At 42.4% G+C, this 17,448-nt stretch overlaps 1 protein-coding gene across 1 annotated transcript in view; it reads right to left on the bottom strand.

The window, feature by feature from the left end:
* Mboat1 (membrane bound O-acyltransferase domain containing 1) overlaps positions 1–17,448 on the bottom strand; it is a 102,965-nt gene that overhangs the window by 43,866 nt on the left and 41,651 nt on the right. The window contains exons 2-3 of the mRNA XM_036188327.1: positions 6,632–6,777; positions 5,527–5,604 (exon numbers count right to left, since the gene is read on the bottom strand). Coding sequence (XP_036044220.1) covers positions 5,527–5,604; positions 6,632–6,777 — 224 coding nt within the window. The remainder of the gene's footprint in view (positions 1–5,526; positions 5,605–6,631; positions 6,778–17,448) is intronic.

Here is a 17,448-nt window from a genome sequence, read left to right as displayed (position 1 = left end):
TCATCATGTAAGCCAATCTAATAAAGCCCCTTTATGTGTCTGTCCGTCTCTCCATTTCTGTCTCTGCCTTTGCATCTCCCCCACACCACTGTGTGTGTGTGTGTGTGTGTGTGTGTGTTTAGACAGGGTCTCACCATGTATCTTTGTAACTGTGGCTGATCTGGATCTCACTCTATGTAGACCAGGTTGGCCTGGAACTCACAGAGATCTACTTGCCTCTGCTTCTGCCTTCCAAGTGCTGGGATTAAAGGCATGCACCATCATGTCTGGATATATATACATATTCTACTGGTTTTGGTCCCCTAGAGCATCCTGCCTATTACACTACCCCTGTTTCCCAAGCCCAGCATAAATCACTGCTCAGCTGCTTGTATTCTTCTAGTACAGAACACTAATAAATTAAAATTATCTGCATGGACATCTGCTTGCCCAGCTCACTGGAACCCTGAGCATCCCAGCCCTTAGCCTGACACACAGATTGGGGGTAGGGAGGGCAACATGACTATTAGAAGAAATGAATACACTTAACATTTTAAATGTCTCAGGAAACCAACAGATAGAGACATAAATCCAAAAGCTATAACTTCTAACATATGTCATAAACCAGAGAAGATGAATATTCTGACATTAAACTGTACTGAAATTCACATGTTAACATTAAAATAACTCATGAATTCTGGGTCAACCCAGGGAGTAGTAAAGTAAGGACAATAGCCAGATATCGAGCACAGAGAGTTCCCTAAAGCATTACACAACACTGGTTCTCTTTAATCTTAGTCATGGAGGACAAGGTCACAGCTGAAGGGCAATGATGGGGCATTTGCCTACTGTGCACAAAGACCTGAGCCTCCTACTCAGTGTCACCAAAAAGAAAAAAGGAAAACAGTAAGAGGTAAATGGGCTTAACCAAAAAGTTCAACATCTGAACGTTCTAAAATGAAAAATACTCCACAATTAAAAAAAAAAATGAGTGTCACTTCAGCCCTCAAAAAGATTCAGATTGCAAAGTATTTCCAAGCTTAAGGTTTTAGATTCAATATTCATGCCACTGTGGTCTATGCTCATATTCCAAAATCTTAAAGCCTTCAAAACTGGAAACACTTCTTTCCAAAACACTTTCAATAAAGAATAATCAGCCTACTCCTTACACAAAAGCTCCCCTTACCTTGGATCCATCCTCAATCCCTTCTAACCACAAAGACAGTCAATAAAGTCAATGGCCAAGAACACGTGCCCTAAGAAGCAAGAGCAGGAGTGGGAGGAAGCCTTGCTGCCTCTGGCTTCTACTCACTTTCTCCAGACAGTTCATGAAGTCAAGGCAAAAGTACAAAGCAGATTCGACAGACAATAGATTCTTCTAGAACCAGATCAACTATCATCCCACCTGTTTCTTCCCTGGCTTACAAGGTAAACATTCAATCCAGTGGTTGTAATTAAACCACAGCTGTCAATGACAGGGATAAGTACTGAATCCTAATACAAAAGGGCATTCTAGCCCTGGCTGGACCTGAATTCCTGTGTGGGGCAGAAAACATATATTGTGAACACAAAATAATAGGAGTTCAAACCCCAGCACTTGAAAAAGCAATCTGTGGTATGAGAAATTGGCATGGTGGCTATTTTTGAAAAGAAGAGTGTGACAGAGATTGGGACAGGATAGTTAGTAATGTTCTCTTGTTGATCTGGCTGGGTGTATTCTCTTTATAAGAAATCATCAACCTGAATTTACTTACATAAGCATTCATTACCTCAACTCAAAACATAAAATAACATCTATATATCCTACACACTTGTTTTAGAAAGACTGTGTTAGCAATAATGAAATCAAGTATCAACTGATATATTAATCATTTATGTATTGAGAATAATAGAATACATTAAAAGGAGCTTAGTCTAGTTTGTAGCACAAACAAGGTCTCCAGAATCAATTAACTACATCACCAGTTGTCACACAAGGCCTCTCCATTCTAGAAGATATGGAGCAAATCTGCTTCAGTTGGTCCCAGTACAACAAGCTGATGCCTGTGCTTCCTGCCCAGTACTGTGATTGGGAATGGAAACAGGTGGTACCTAAGAACTCTCTGAAGACATCCTGAGCAATAGCTAGGCCAGAAATTGGTTCATTGCAGAGAGCAAATAACATTACCTCTCCATATCTCTTCCGAGCCACACTATGGAACTCCCAACACTGGACATGAAAAGGAGAACAATTTAGATGGGATCATGAAATCATAGTCTTCAGAATTTGCAATGAAGAGAACTGGGAAGATGGCTCAGTGGGTTAGAATGCTTGCTATGCCAGTATGAGGACTTGAGTTCAAAATCCCAGCACCCATGTAAAACCTGGTCATAGCTGTACTTGCCTGTAACTCTAGCAGTTGAGGAGCATGGAGAGACAGACAGATCCTAGAAGCTTTCTGGACAGCCAGCCTAGACAAAAATAGTGAACTCCCAGTTTCAGTGGGAAACAGTGACTCAAGCCAATAGCATGTCCAGCAACAGAGGAGGACATCAGGACATCTGACATTCAGCTCTGGTCTCTTCATACATGCATGCATGCACACCCATGCATGTACCACATGCATAACACCTACCTACACACACCTGCACACACATGAGGGGGTATTCATAATCGTTCGGAAATAACCACACAACTATTTTTAATTTAAAAGAAAAAAGTCATTCACACTATTACAAAACCCAGACCTCAAGGGAGTTGGGAAAGCGCATCCCAGGGAGGCTACCCCACCTGTCCGGATTTCACATTTTCTGACCTCAGCCTCTTGTTCTTTCCCTGAAACAACCGAGGAAAACAACTTTGGGACATGGTTGAAGTTACATGGAGTTCTTCCTCTGGGAACTAAACCACTCCCTGCTTCTGCAAACTGGCAACCACTCAAGCAAGCAGAAAGAAGAAGAACAAGTTTGAGCATCTTCCATGTTTATTCTCATAGCAGAGCCTTCTGCTACCACAAAATCATTATGGTGAAAATCACTGTCTGTCTGTGAACTGCTCAGCTCCGCCCGGGTTGGAGCACCTCATTCCCATGACAGTATAAAGAAAAGCAAACAAGATTATCATAGGTAATTGGCAAAGTCCCACCCCTCACCAAGAAGCTCTCTGCCATTGATGACAGGCGGGATAAAGAAAACCAGTTTAGTTCAACGGAGTGATGCTGTGGCGCTGCCTCCACACACAGGGCAGACAGTGTGCTCAGGAACACCAAATAGAATCCGTGAGGGTTTGGGGTTTTTGTTTGATTGACTGTTGTTTCATACTTTGTCTGTTTGTTTAAGAGGAAAAAATAAAAGAAAAAAAAAAACAATGTGACACAATGGAAAAAGAAAAGGAAATGTGCTATAAAATGTAACATATTACTAATCATTTAATTCAGTGGTTATCAACCTATAGGTCATGACCCCTTTGGGGGTGAGATGACCATTTCACAGGGGTCAGCCAAGGCCATCAGAAAATACAGATAATTATATTATAATTCATAACAATAGCAAGATTACAGTTATAAAGTAGCAATGAATGAAATGAAAATAGTATTATGGTTGGGGGCCACCACAACTGTATTAAAGGGTCTCAGCATTAGGAAGGTTGAGAACCACTGATTTAATCACTGTTCAAACCCATGTTTAAGAAGACAAGCAATCTCACCCCCAATCCCACACCATGACATTTTTAAAAAGGCTTTTATAACCATTACACATATTGTGTAAAGCATTTATGAAACTTATCCTTTTCAAATTAGTAAAACGAACTTCCCAGTTTTCTTCCAGAAGGAACGATATCTTTTCAAGGAGAGAAAGCTTAGAAATCACATTTCCATAGCTCATTTGGACATAAATTGGAAGACCATGAAATTTAAAAGCACATAAAAAGACTTTCCTCTGAAAATGAAAAATGTATTGTAACTACAAAATGATATATTAAAAAGTTACATTAGTGTTTTTAAGAAGTGTAGTGATGGCCTTACTAATTAAGGGCTTCTGGAAGCCAGAAGGGGGCTTTCCAGAGAAGCCAGGAACAGAGAAACAGCAAGTGCGAGCTTCTTGTTTGTTTGTTTGTTTGTTTGGGGTTTTGGGGTGTTTGGTTTGGTTTGGTTTGACACAGGGTTTCTCTGTACAGCCCTGGCTGTCTTGGAACTCATGGTGTAGACAGGCTGGCCTCAAACTTCCAGATCCACCTGCCTCTGCCTCCTGAGTGCTGGGATTAAAGGTGTACGCCCCCACACCCAGCCAGCAAGTATCTTTTCAAAGCATCCTGGCCGTTACTCTCATAAATACCTGGGAGCCTTCACTGCTGCCTGTGCCGAGAATCGTTCTAAATGTTGAAAACACAACATAAGCAAAGAGAAAGTCTTTATATTCACAAAGTACTAGCAGCTGAAGAGAGGGCTCAGCAATTCACATCGCTCTCACAGGGGCTGATTCCCAGAATTCCCCCCTACCACGGGGTTTATAACCACCTGTAACCCCAGTTCCAGGGGACCTCATGCTCTCCTCAGGCACCTGTACACAAGAGGAGCACATAAACTCACACAGCCACATGCATACATAGAAGCAAAAGTAAATTCTTGAAGATTTACTTTATTTTTAATTGTGTGTGTATGTGTATGAGTATGTGCATTTGAATGCAGGTGTCCCAGGAGGCCAGAAGGTGAGTTCTCTGAAGCTAGAGTTACAGGCAGTTGTGAGCCACCACACTTGGATTCTAGGAACTGAACTTGGGTCCTCTGGATGAACAGTATATATCCTTTCTTAACCAGTGAGCCTTCTCTCCAGCCCCCACCCCCGCCAAATATTTTTTTTAATAAAAGAAACATTAAAAATAACTTTCTAGAGTCCACAAGAGGCAGAATCAACACTGAGTTTTCAGGCAGACCACAGGAAAGACAGACATTGTCAAACACACTCCGCCAGTGTATCTGCTGATCATGTGATCATACAGACTTCAAGGAAGAATTAAACTACCTCTGTGCCTTGAAAGCCAACAACACAGCACAACTTGGCTCTTTCTCATTAAATAGTTCTCTTATATACAACACATTTACGTATTCAAAGTTTTGATATATGCAAACACCCAAAAAACTGTACTGAAATCTGAGAACGGACTTTGCCTCACCCCTGCACATTTATACATGCTTCTTTTCATGACCCTTGAATCATCTCCCGGCACCACCCCACACCATAGATTAGCTTGTGTTTTCTAAAACATAATCCAGGTGGCTTCCTTCATTCAACACATTTATTTTGAGGTGCAAATATGTCATTCTGTTTCTCCAGAGTTTATTTCTTTCTACAGCTGCATCATACTAAGAATATCTAAGTTGTGCCCAGCTTTCAACTGGATCCCACTTTACATCATTTTTTCATAAGGCCTTTTCTGAAGATTCCTCTCCTCCCTCTTCTCTGACATCCTGGAGGCCCTCAGACACATCACTCAGGGAGAATAAGCAAAACACATTTTAGAGGATCACAAAATTCCTCCCTGAACACTGCTCAATCTCAGGATCTTACCTGTGAATATTGGATACACTTGCAGTGACCATGACTCCATAACACATCAACACCAGCACAAAGAGATGTACAGCATACCTTTAAGATAGAAGGAAAGGGGGGGATGCTAAGAAAAATTCATACTGACCTACACATTGGATACCCCACCCCTACCCACTCCAAAGAGCAAGGGATTCGTTAACTCATGAGAACATAAGTCAAAGTACTGTTCTATGGAATCAAAACACTGTGTCTCAAAAAGACACTGGGAAACCTGGACACAGTTTGCAGTAGCAGCCATTGGAATGTCCAGAATCAGGAAGTGAGTAGTTGAAGATGTTCGAATCCCATATAAAATTGAAAGCCCAAAAGGAATTCTTTTGGGTGGACTTTATGCTTTTTAAGTCCCATTTTTGTAAGTTTCAGAGTACCAGTACCAAAATCCCACTTCCCATATACCAGGGGTGTTTTGTTTTGTTTTTTTAACACAGTGGCTGATTCAAAATATGCAATCCTTTCCCAATGGTTTGTGGCAGGGTTAGAGAAGTATCCTGATACCTTCACCAAATTCACAAATGTCCCTGAAGAGACTTCTAGAAATGTTACACTCTAAAGCATGTACCCTAAGAAGTACCACTCCCTAGGTATTTGCAAGGTTTGGGTGTTAGGAGGTGTCTACACTAAGCTTAACCCTCCATCTGATAGAGAATGACTCATTGGCCCTAATCCCCTCACTGAAACCTCTGAACTACACCAAGGCTCCAACAGCAAGACAAGAAACACAGCAACATTTACAAAGATTAGGGAGGGGTCCCTTGTTGGGAAGAATTAATCCTTATAGCATTCCATCTACTTGACTCAAGGAGGTCTGTAGAGGTCTAATCCCAAGGGAAAAAAGACAGCATTGACTTCCAATGGTTAGCTTCTTTGCCAGCTCTAGTCTCTGACATGAGCAAAGGTTCCCAGGACACCCCAATTAGTTTACAATAAGGTATCTACAGCATTCACAATCTCACCAAATTTTTCAATGCAGGAGGCATTTTACAATGTCATGTATTTCTTACCAAGGATATCATCACAAAATGTCCAAGTGATAAACGTTAGAATTTATGAGGTTCATACTCACCAGCCAAAACAAAATACAACAAAATAAATGCCCAAAATGGTGGCCAATGTGTGACGGACCTCCGGGCTGGCTTTACCAGGATGTAAGTAGATTCTAAACCAGAAAGCAGCAGATAAGGCGAAGAGCTGGCAAGCTACAAAGTTAACCTGTGGAGACAGAGAATAAAAACTTTTTCAGTGCTTTGCCTATGTATAAATCTGGTTGGGGCTTTTCAGGTGTCTGTACCAAGATGCCTTTGAAACTTAGATTTTCCCCTGAGCCGAGTGTTTGGAGAAGGGATGAGCAACACAAGAATGTTGCCTTCACATGGTATAATGACTAGGGCTGGGGCGATGGCTTAGAGGTTAACAATACTTGTTCAGTTTCCACCACACACACTGTAGCTCTTACCCATCCCATCCAAAACCCAGTTTCCAGGGGATCTGATACCTTCTTCTGGCCTCCTTGGGTAGCACACATGCATGTAGTGTACAGGCATACATGTGGGCAAAACACTCATACACAAAAAAATAAAAATAAAATAAAGAAATGATAAACCCAAAAGTCCCTTCTCCAGCCCCTTCAAATCTTTAAATGCTCTCCTCCCATGGAATGAAATTTTAGTGTCTAAGTCAGCGGTCCTCAATCTTCCTAAAGCTGTGACCCTTTAATACGGTTCCTCATGCTGTGGTGGCTCCAACCATAAAACTATATTTGTTGCAACTTCATAACTGTAATTTTGCTAGTGTTATGAATCATAATGTAAATATCCAATATGCAGGATATCTAATGTATGACCCCAAAGGGTTCATGACCCACAGATTGAAAACCGCTGCTCTAAGGAGACAGGAAGTCTGTTGACTGAATCTCCTTTCCTGACTTTCAGCACTTCCCTAAAAGGAAGAGTCTATCGTCTGGCATGCCCTTGTGTGGTGGTTTAAATGCAGCACACCCTCTATAGGCTGATGTGTTGGAACTTTTGAGTCCACAGCTGATGATACTATTTTTTGAAGGTTGATGTATTGTTAGTAGGTGGAGCCTCCCTAGACGAAGTATGGCCTGGGGAGGCCAAGGCAGAAAGATCAATAGTTCAAGGACATCCTAGGCTATATATGCAAACCAGGGAAGGAAGGGAGGGAAGAAGTGAGGGAGAAAAAATATATTCCTCACGATCCATGGGAAAGATAAGCTAATTTTTGAGAAAGAACAAACATGTATCATTGCATTTCAAACCTGAGGCAATCTAATTCCAAACATGTTGAGTGGTTCAATCATTATCAAAAGCTAGAAAAGTAATGCAAACCCTTCAAAGTATTGAGAATGAAAATCTCTATCAAGGAACTTTGAGAAAGCAATAAGTTTTTAAAAAAAAAAAAAAAAAAAGGATTTAAGACATCACAAGATTTCATCAGCAGTTTTCCAGACTCAAATGGGGGCAGCAGTTACTAAAATCCATTAGCTCTGTAGCAGGGGGAGAAGAGAGGGAGGGGGAGAGAGGGAAGGGAGAAAGAAGGAGGGGGTATCAGCTCCACATGAGCTCATTTTGTTTTCTCAATAAAAAGCAACCATATTTTAGATCCCTGATAGAAAAAGAGCACTTTCAGAAAGATTTGTTGTCTTTAATGATGGCTGTACTGTTTCTTCTATGTTTAAAAGATTGTATATCACCAGACACTCAAACACACCTGTTCCCACTAGACTCCACCTTTACTTATGACCTGAAAAAGACCCAGAGGAAAATAATTAGGAGCCTCTATGCAAGCTTTGATCCTACCTTTTAATCCAGGCTAAATGAGCAACTGGCATGCATACATACAAAATAGAATGAGAAACTGGTGTAGTAGAGCACTCTTGTAAATGCAGCAGAGGGTAAGCTGAGGCAGAAGGATTGCTAGTTCAAAGAAGCCTCAGAGTACACAGTGAGATCTTATCTTAAAAAATTAAAAGTGTGTGTGTGTGTGTGTGTGTGTGTGTGTGTGTGTGTGTGTGTGTGTTTATCACACATTGTTTCCTCTCAGCCCAGAGGGCAGCCTATAACCACAGTACGGCATCTTTATTCAGGAGAGTGGCCACATGGAAATTTGCTCAATTCTTTCTGTTTGGCCAGGAATCGTGGAGCATTTGCACATGAGAAATGATTCAGAGGATACAGTAGTATTTCTTGGAGCACAGCCCTCAGAACAGTAGTGATAGCACTGCCTGGAAACCAGTTAGAAACCCACCTTCTCCAGCACCCCAGACCTACCGGGTTGGGGCACTTTATGGGTGGGATCCAATAACACATGTTGTGCCCCACTCTTTGTGCCAGCATAATCCACTTTGAAACTGTGGTGTGAAAGGGAAAGAAAGCTTTCAGTGAACTAAATAACCAATGACACAATCCAGTCAGGCATAATGGTGTATACTTATAATTCCAGCATTTGGGAGGTGGAAGCAGGAGGATTATCACAATTTTGAAGCCAGCCTAGGTTATGTGTTGTATTTTTAGGCCAGCCAAGCTACATAGCAAAACCCTATCTCAAACTCAAACTACAAGAAAACAAAAGAGAAAGAACACGGCCTAAAAACCATGGTATTGTTTGAACTGGCTACGATCCCTTACTGCCCAAACTTCATTGAGGTTCCTGTGTCTTCTAGATGCACCCCTAGTTTTAGTAAGAACCACACCTTGGCCCTCCATGCATGATCACCTTTGATATTTGATCAGTCCCCTGCTCCACCATCACCTAGGGTCGTCTTTAGACTGAAGAAGCTAACACATATGGCCTCTTGAAAGAGTGTATGCACTCTCTACTAGACTACATTCCCAAAATCAGCCTGTGAAAAAGTTGAGCACAGGGTGAATTCACCAACTCTTGTAGAGCTATTTCCAACTGACATGTTCAACCCCTCCCCTGCTTGCTCTGTACCCAGTCTCTCTCCCACCCAACATCCACATGGTACCCAAATCACCTTTGTCCTTTGCTTCTATACGAAGAGGCAATACAGCCCTGAACCCAGTCATTCTCTGGGTTTTCACCTCCTAAGCTGAGTTTTATAAACCCACAGCAGAGACAAACTTGAAAGTCAAGCAAGTTTCCAGAAAGGGGAATGGAAAGGAGCAAGATCTTTATTTTTCCCTTTTCATTCTAAAAACTTGTCTTCACAAAAAGAATTCAACATAAACCAAATCCCCTGAAGATTAAACCCCACCTCTTAGAGGGAGCATGACAAAGAAATTGTGCGGGCATGCATCATGATATTGTTCTATTAAACCCTTCACATTTACATGGAACACTGGCCACTAGTGGGTTATTTCCTTTTCCAATGCTACAGCCTCCAGAGGCATGCTGGGGGCTGCAGTTTCATTCCTGAGCACTAACAGCCCTGTCGCCACAATTACAGCATTGTGTGGACCTGCTGTACAAAGAAGTAGAGGGCAGCTGTTTGTTGATCAGATTCCCAAACACAAGCTAAGCTGGCATGACTCAGATCCAGCACAAGCTCAATTTTCACAGCCTTTGCAAGATTTCAAAGGCACTTGGAGGCAATCAAACACACCCCCAAAGTGTGCATTCTTATCCCACCCGGCAAGGGTATGCTATGCTGAGCTTTTCAAATGGGGCTCGTCAATAACCTCGGCTATTCACCCACTCCATTAGAAGGCTGTTGTTTGGGGATTTCTGTCTCATGGCCTTTGTGGCTTCCAACTAAAAACAAACTGTGTCAGGACCTAAAAATATTGCCTTCCTCCTAATTGAAGAGAGGCAAGCATACTATTTTTAACAGATAGCACATATCAAAGGTCTAAAATCTATTTCCCCCTGCTCCAGTGGTGTACTAGCAGTACACCAAGAGGGGCAGGCAAGAGGGCAGGCCTGGAACGTTTTCCTCAGCAGCGCTGTTTTATGCGCACCAAGACAAAACCAACCTGATTAAATGATCCCTGACTAAAAGGAAAGTCTTTCCACCACAAACAGTACTCTCAAAAAGCCAAAGCGGGGAACTCGGACTGCAACTCCCTTCTGTCTTCTGTTTCAAGGAACAAAAAGTGTCTGTTCCACACCCTTTAGCTACTTTTCACTTGCAAAGAGATCCTTATTCCCAGCACCTTAGAATGTCAGCAAGACATGTTTTTAAGTCTGCAACAAGACTGTTTTTCTCCCCAGCCTGTGGATAAGCAAACGTTATTAAAGATGGATAATCAATGTGCATAATTTTGCAACCCAGCAGATTTTCCATTGATAGCTCCTCTCATCCTGAACATAAGTGTCTTTTATTGCGTACTTAGGACGGATGGAGGACAATGATTTTGCACTAATGATTCTGAAAGCTTTATGCCGTAGCCTGCTTCCCTAGACACAGGGAGACAATTAGGAACACTAGCATGAAGTGCAATGGCTGAAGTCACAGCAAAGTCCACGGAGGTCCACAAAGTCCACAGAGGTCCACAAAGTCCACGGAGGCTACTCGTGGTTCTGTACCACTAAGTCTCAGTTCCTAGCATTTTCCCAAGACGCACTACCACTCAGGGAAAATTGGCAGCTGCCTATAGAATTTCTGGTGCTGCCATATCCAAGTACCACACACCAAGTGTCTTAAACAACAGAGACTTATCATCTCCTGATTCTGGAAGCTGGAAGGCTGAGACTGAGATGTGGGCAAGACTGGCTTCTCTAGGGCTTTTCTCCTTAGGTATACTGACTATCTTGCTTTGCGTCCTCACATTGTCTCTGTGTGTCACTGTCTTAATTTTCCATATAAGGACACCAACTATACTACATTCCATATGGCCCACCCTCATCACCACGTCCTTAAAGACCATCTCCAAACATGGTCACATTCCAAGACACTGGAGGACTTCACCATGTGAATCCAACCTGTAGCGCTGCCCAATAAAAACCCTCTTCCCAAACCCATGAGCTGAAGTAGACATCACATTCTTATCTCAGAAGGTAGAGAATAGGCAGAGCCCAAAGCCAAGGCTGCAGGGGATGCTGTGGGCCTCATCATAACCTGGAGCCAGCTACCTAGCAGCTATACCAAAATGACTGTGAATAGGACCACCCAGCTGCTGGTCCTGCTTGGATGCTACCACCCCTGCGGAATGATAGTTCACTCTAGGTTTGTGCATGTTGACAAAGTCCACTGTCCTTTGTCCTTTGCTTCAAACACACAAACTTGAGAACAGTGATAAAAAGCACTTTTTTAAAATGTATGCATTCAGGTATGTGTGCATGCATGGTACCCATCCCGTATCTTCTTCTGTCACTCCCCACCTTATTTTTCCAGACAGAGTCTCTCACTGAACCTGGAACTCACCAAAGCTCGTTGGCCAGCAGTCCCCAGGGATCCACCTGTCTCAGCCCCCAGCACTGAGATGAGCACTGCTCACAACTAGAGTTCTGACATGGGTTCTGGATGAGGGAACCCAGATCTCTATGTTGATGCAGTAAGCAATTTACCTACTGAGCCATCTCCCCAACCTGGCAATCGGCATTTCCTGAAACATATCATGTGTCAGGGGCTCAACAATTGTCAGGTGCCATTCAAAACGATTCACATCTACTATCTCATTTAATCATCTCAAAGACTGTCAGTAACTGCCAAGAAAACTAAAAAACCAGCTCCTTAAAATGCTCTGAGTTAAACTGAGGCTCATTACCTGCAAGACACCAGTGCTGTCCAGCAGAAATCTGAAGTAATATTATGAGGGCTAAAAGTTCTGGCCAATGACTGTTTGTTGAGTGAAACTCTCCAAGTCCCCAGAGTTTGGATTCTCACATACCAAGCCTCCTTCAGCAGTTTTGAGTAAAATGAGATTAGCCCTCTTAATTCCCAGAGAAGTAATCAGCACATACTTGGTGACAGTTTAATTTGCACAGGAAGACTCCTGGCTTGCCCTGTCCTGAAAATATCATGCAGGATTGTATTAGTTACAGCTGAGAATGAACAACCTTTAAAGGTTGACACTATTGGGGGGCAAATGATTATGGTGTTTCTTTAGCCATGACAAGGCTAAATGTACCCAAAAGTCATTATGTTTATAATCCTTGACTCAGTAAACAGGGAAGAATACATAGCCGTCAGGACTATGGGGGATCTGAAAAACCCTGTATTCAGACTCGCTCTCACCCACCTCCTCTGGAAGTAAAATTGACTACCACTGTTAGCCAGTATAAAAAGCCAATATTAATGGTGGTATGGCTAATATTTGTGGTACCAAGCACATGGCCTGAACTTGTCTGAGTCCTCTTCTTTCTCTAAATAAGTCCTTTCATCTTCGAAACTCTAAAGATGTTTGAAGTATGTGGAGATGAAGAAAATAAGTCACAAAGGGGTAAAGAAATTTACCCAAAGTTCACACACCAGAAAATCAGTGGCAAAACTGGATTTGAATTCAGGGGATCTAAGCTGAGAATGTGGCTCATTTGGCACAGTACCTGACTCGCAGGCACAGAGACCTGGATTTAGTCCCGAGTACTGCATAAAGACGGGTGTGATGCGCACACCTGTAATCCCCACACTGAGGAGGTGGAGGGAAGAGGATTGGGCGTTCAATGCTATCCTCAGATAAACAGTGAGTTTGAAAGCAGCCTGGGCTATGGGAAACCTTGTCATAAAGAAAAAGAGTTCAGGGAGTCTGGCAATGAGCTCATTTCACTCGACCTTCTCACCCAATTCCAACATCTTGTTTTCTAGACGAAGAAACAAGCCTAGTACACGTTCTGGGTCATAGAGTGCTGAGCCTCAGAGCTGAGAACTAGAACTCAGGTGTCCTGTATGAAGTGTTTCCTGTGGCTATGATGCATACCTGAAAAAAAAAAACATTTAAAAAGAAAAAGGTATCACTTGACTCATATTTTCAGTCCATGGAAAATGAGCCTTGGTGATTCAGGCACAAGGTGGCATAGACTATCAGGGAAGGGGCATGTGGTAAAGGAGGCCTGCTCACCTCCTAAGGTCCAGATACAGACAAAGAGGCAGAGGTCCTAACATCCCCTTCAAGGGCATGCTCCAGTAACTAAGCTTCATCCAACTAGGCCTCAGACCTTAGCACATGGCTGTTTGGAAGATATTTGGGGTCCAAATACGGCTTCGTGACTCACATCCAGCAAGCCTTGCTGTGGCTCTCCACAGCCTTGGAAATGGGTAGAAGGAAACAGAATGGGGAGTCAGAGGGGCCCATGGAAGAACAGGGTCTTATCAAAGAACTCAGATGTCTGAAGAGGATAAGGGATGATGAAGAGGTCTGGAGGAGCATGTGGAACATTTGTGGATGATGTTGTCCGCTTGAATGGGTCAAGATCTACATATAGAAAAACAGTCCTACTACTAGCAGGTGTGTGTGTGTGTGTGTGTGTGTGTGTGTGTTACATATAGGTAATATACATTTGTATAATGTCTATATAGCTAATATAAAATCTAAACATTGTGTATATATTAATATAAAATGTACCTATATTGCATAAGTACATATTTATGTGTATTATATGTTTTTATGAAGTCTGAAATTTTTTATGTGACTTAGTTCCACCCAGCCAAGGTTGTAATTAACTTCTCTCAATCTGGATGGATAATAAAATATAACATCCAGTACAAAATTGCCACCATGTTCTTGGTTATATGAGAAAATAACATCTATTCACAGGCTTGTTATGGGCATTAAGTGGAATGTTCTAGCCCTTTCTGAACTGTAAAATTCCATATGAGTTAGCTGAGTTACAAATGGTAAAGTTAATTGACTAACCAGACCACCCAGAGACGACTCTCAATTTACCACTAGAATCAAAGGTATGTTTAAAAGAAACTTTTAATTTAAAATGAAAAGAAACTTCCTTCCAAAACAAAATCGAAAAGGGTTGGTTGATGTTTGAGCTTAGAGATGGTTCATCAGGTAAATGAGCTTACTGCCAAGCCTTGATGATCTGAGTTCAATTCCCAGGATCCATGTGGTACATGGTGAGAACCAATTCCAGCAAATGGTCCTCTGATGTCTAAACCCATGCAGCAACACACACACACACACACACACACACACACACACACACACACACACACACACACACATTATGTAATAAAAATTTTTGCTTCCTCCCAAAACAAAATTGAAAGAGACTAATATTCATGGAGGCTGGGACCTTACAATGGAGGAGGAGAGTCCTTTCTGCTGTAAGGTTCCCCTGGTGATTCTAACAGGCAGATAGAACTGAGTCCTGCTTCCACGCATCATACTGCTAAGTAGAAGATAAAGTGAATATAAGAATATGCTACAGTAATTAATGACATTACAAAAACATATCAGACTTATATTGACTTGTCCAAATTTCTCAAGTGGTCCCCAGAGGGGTAAAGACCATGGCCACACTCTACAAAAGGAGATGGAGTCTCCTGACAGCTAGATCTGCTTTTACTACCTGGCTCATGGGAACTATGACGTCACTGGCACTTTTTTGACATGGCATTCCTAGGTGCTGGCTGATAAATCCAGCCTGCCTTTTGTTAACATTCCCTTGCTCTTGCACATCCTCTGCTTTATGTATCGGAAGAAGGTTACAGGAAAACTCAGCACATTATAGACCTAAGTGTTTACATAGGGCTTAAAAACAAACAGGGATCTTCCTGTCTCAGCCCCTCAAACAGCACTGAGGTTGCAGGCTTGGAGGGCCACGCCTGGCTCTTTACATACGGCCGAGGATTTGAACTTAGGTCCTCAGGCTGGCAGAGCAAGTGCTCTTACCTTTTCTAAGGCATTCCCTAGCCCAGGGTTTGGATTTTAAATGCTGTTATATTGGAAGAAGTCTTTAAATACTTTAAACTTCATATGAAATATGAATCTCCAGGTTGCATTTAATAAAACCATAATGTGATTTGAAATTTTAATAATGAGCAAATAGGGAGGTGCTATGGGGGTGGTTCAGTTAATAAAACGGTTGCCATGCAAACATAGGGATTGAGTCTGGATCCCCAGGCACTGTGCCTGGCATCACAGATGACATCTGATATCCACCTCTGCCCTCTCCATACACACACATAGGCACAAATACATAAACATGTACATATACACACATACCACATGTGCACACACACACACACACACACACACACACACACACACACGAAAACCCGATTGGTCCATATGGAGTGTGTAGGACCATTCAGACAAATTAAACTAACACCTTGTGTTCCAGGACTGAGTGAAACATACTGCGGGGATGCCATGCCTTTCCTTCCTCTAGGCACCGAGTAAAACCACATCTAAATGAAGTCTGTTGCAAGAAGCCATGTGAATTTTCACTAATTTCATTATATTATAAAATTAATAAATGCTCATTTTAAATAAGATGACAGGAATCTATTTTCAATAAAAGACAAAAAAAATTAAATGAAGGGACAATCTCTCCATCTACCTTCCTTCTTACAAGATCTGTGAACATTCCTTACTACGTCTTCTAAATTTCATTTAAATGGAAAAAGGTAGTTTCTATTTGCAGGCATTGGTTTCTCTTTTGGCTTCTACAGTCATGGTATAATGCCTACCCTGTAATGTGGTTTTCCACTCAGCAATGAAGATGGGTATCTTTCTCAGTGTGGTGATTAATTCTGTCAACTTCATTGGATTAGTAAATGCCTAGGGCATTAGCCAAGCACTCCTCTGAGTATGCCTGTGAGGGTGTTTCCAAAGAAGATTGGCCAAGAGGTAAAGATCCATCCTCAATGTATGGCACTATGCCATAGACTGGGATCCAGACTGAATAAAAAGAGAAAGGGAGAAGGCAGCTGAGCCCTGGATCCCCTCTCTCTGCGTCCTTTCCCACCATGATGTAAGTAAGCAGCCTTCTGCCATCACAACCAGAGCTGGTCCCACAGCTATGCCTTCTACTCCAGGCTGGACTGTATCCCCTGAACTGTGAGCCTGAGTAAAGTACTTTCTCTACAGCCATGAGAAAGGAACTAATACACTATCTGTTCCTCTCGAGTTAACTTTATCTTTTTAGATCTTCAGGGCATTCTATAGCATGGGATGGTGGAAGGCTCAGTGAACATTCCTCACTCCTTACTTAGTCTTTTACAGACAGCCTGGAATTTCCATTTCATTCCTCAGGAAGGTATATCGTCAGCTTTGGGTTGCTGTGACAAAATACTTGGGGTACGTCATCTTAAAGGAGGAGGTTTTGTGGCTCACAGCATCAGAGGTTTCCATTCATGGGCACTTGGTCCCATGGCTGTGGTCTTGTAGCAGGGCAGAACACCATGGTAGAAAATAAATGAGGAAGGAGGTCTATTCACCTAATGAAAGCTGGGAAGCAAAATAGAAGAAAGGAAGGGCCAAGCTCTCCATTTGCCCTTCAAGGCACATTATACCCCCAATACTCACTAGTCCCCATTCTTGCAAAAGGTTCCAACACCTCCCCACAGTGCTAATGGCTGACAACTAATCCCTCCACACATGACCTCTAGAGAATGTTTAAGATCGAAACCATAACAAGGAAGATGCATTCTGCTTCCTATCCACCCCAAGGAGTTCCCAGGTAGGGGGTGGGTGACTTAACCAAAGTAAAAGCATGCCCAGTCTAGGCCCTAAGGGCTTCCCTTATGGAAAACTAGCCTGTCTACACAGAGGCAGTCTTAATCTGTGCTCTCTGCATATTATCCTACCCCGAGAGTCTTGCTGCTGTGAGGACAGGAAGTCGGTTTCATTCCAGAGTAAAAATGTAAGGCAGACCCTGGTGATGTAGAGAGACCAGCCTGGGGAACTTAGGGGAGAGATCCTGTCCCCAAATAAAAAATGAAGAAAGGAGCAGGATTGGATATAGACCTGAATGATATGAGTTACAGCTCAGCATGCATAAGGCCCT

This window comes from Onychomys torridus, chromosome 5, assembly GCF_903995425.1.
Source record: "Onychomys torridus chromosome 5, mOncTor1.1, whole genome shotgun sequence".
NCBI lineage: Eukaryota > Metazoa > Chordata > Mammalia > Rodentia > Cricetidae > Onychomys > Onychomys torridus.
The sequence above is the reverse complement of the archived record's forward strand: the minus strand, read 5'-3'. Positions and strand labels throughout refer to the sequence as shown.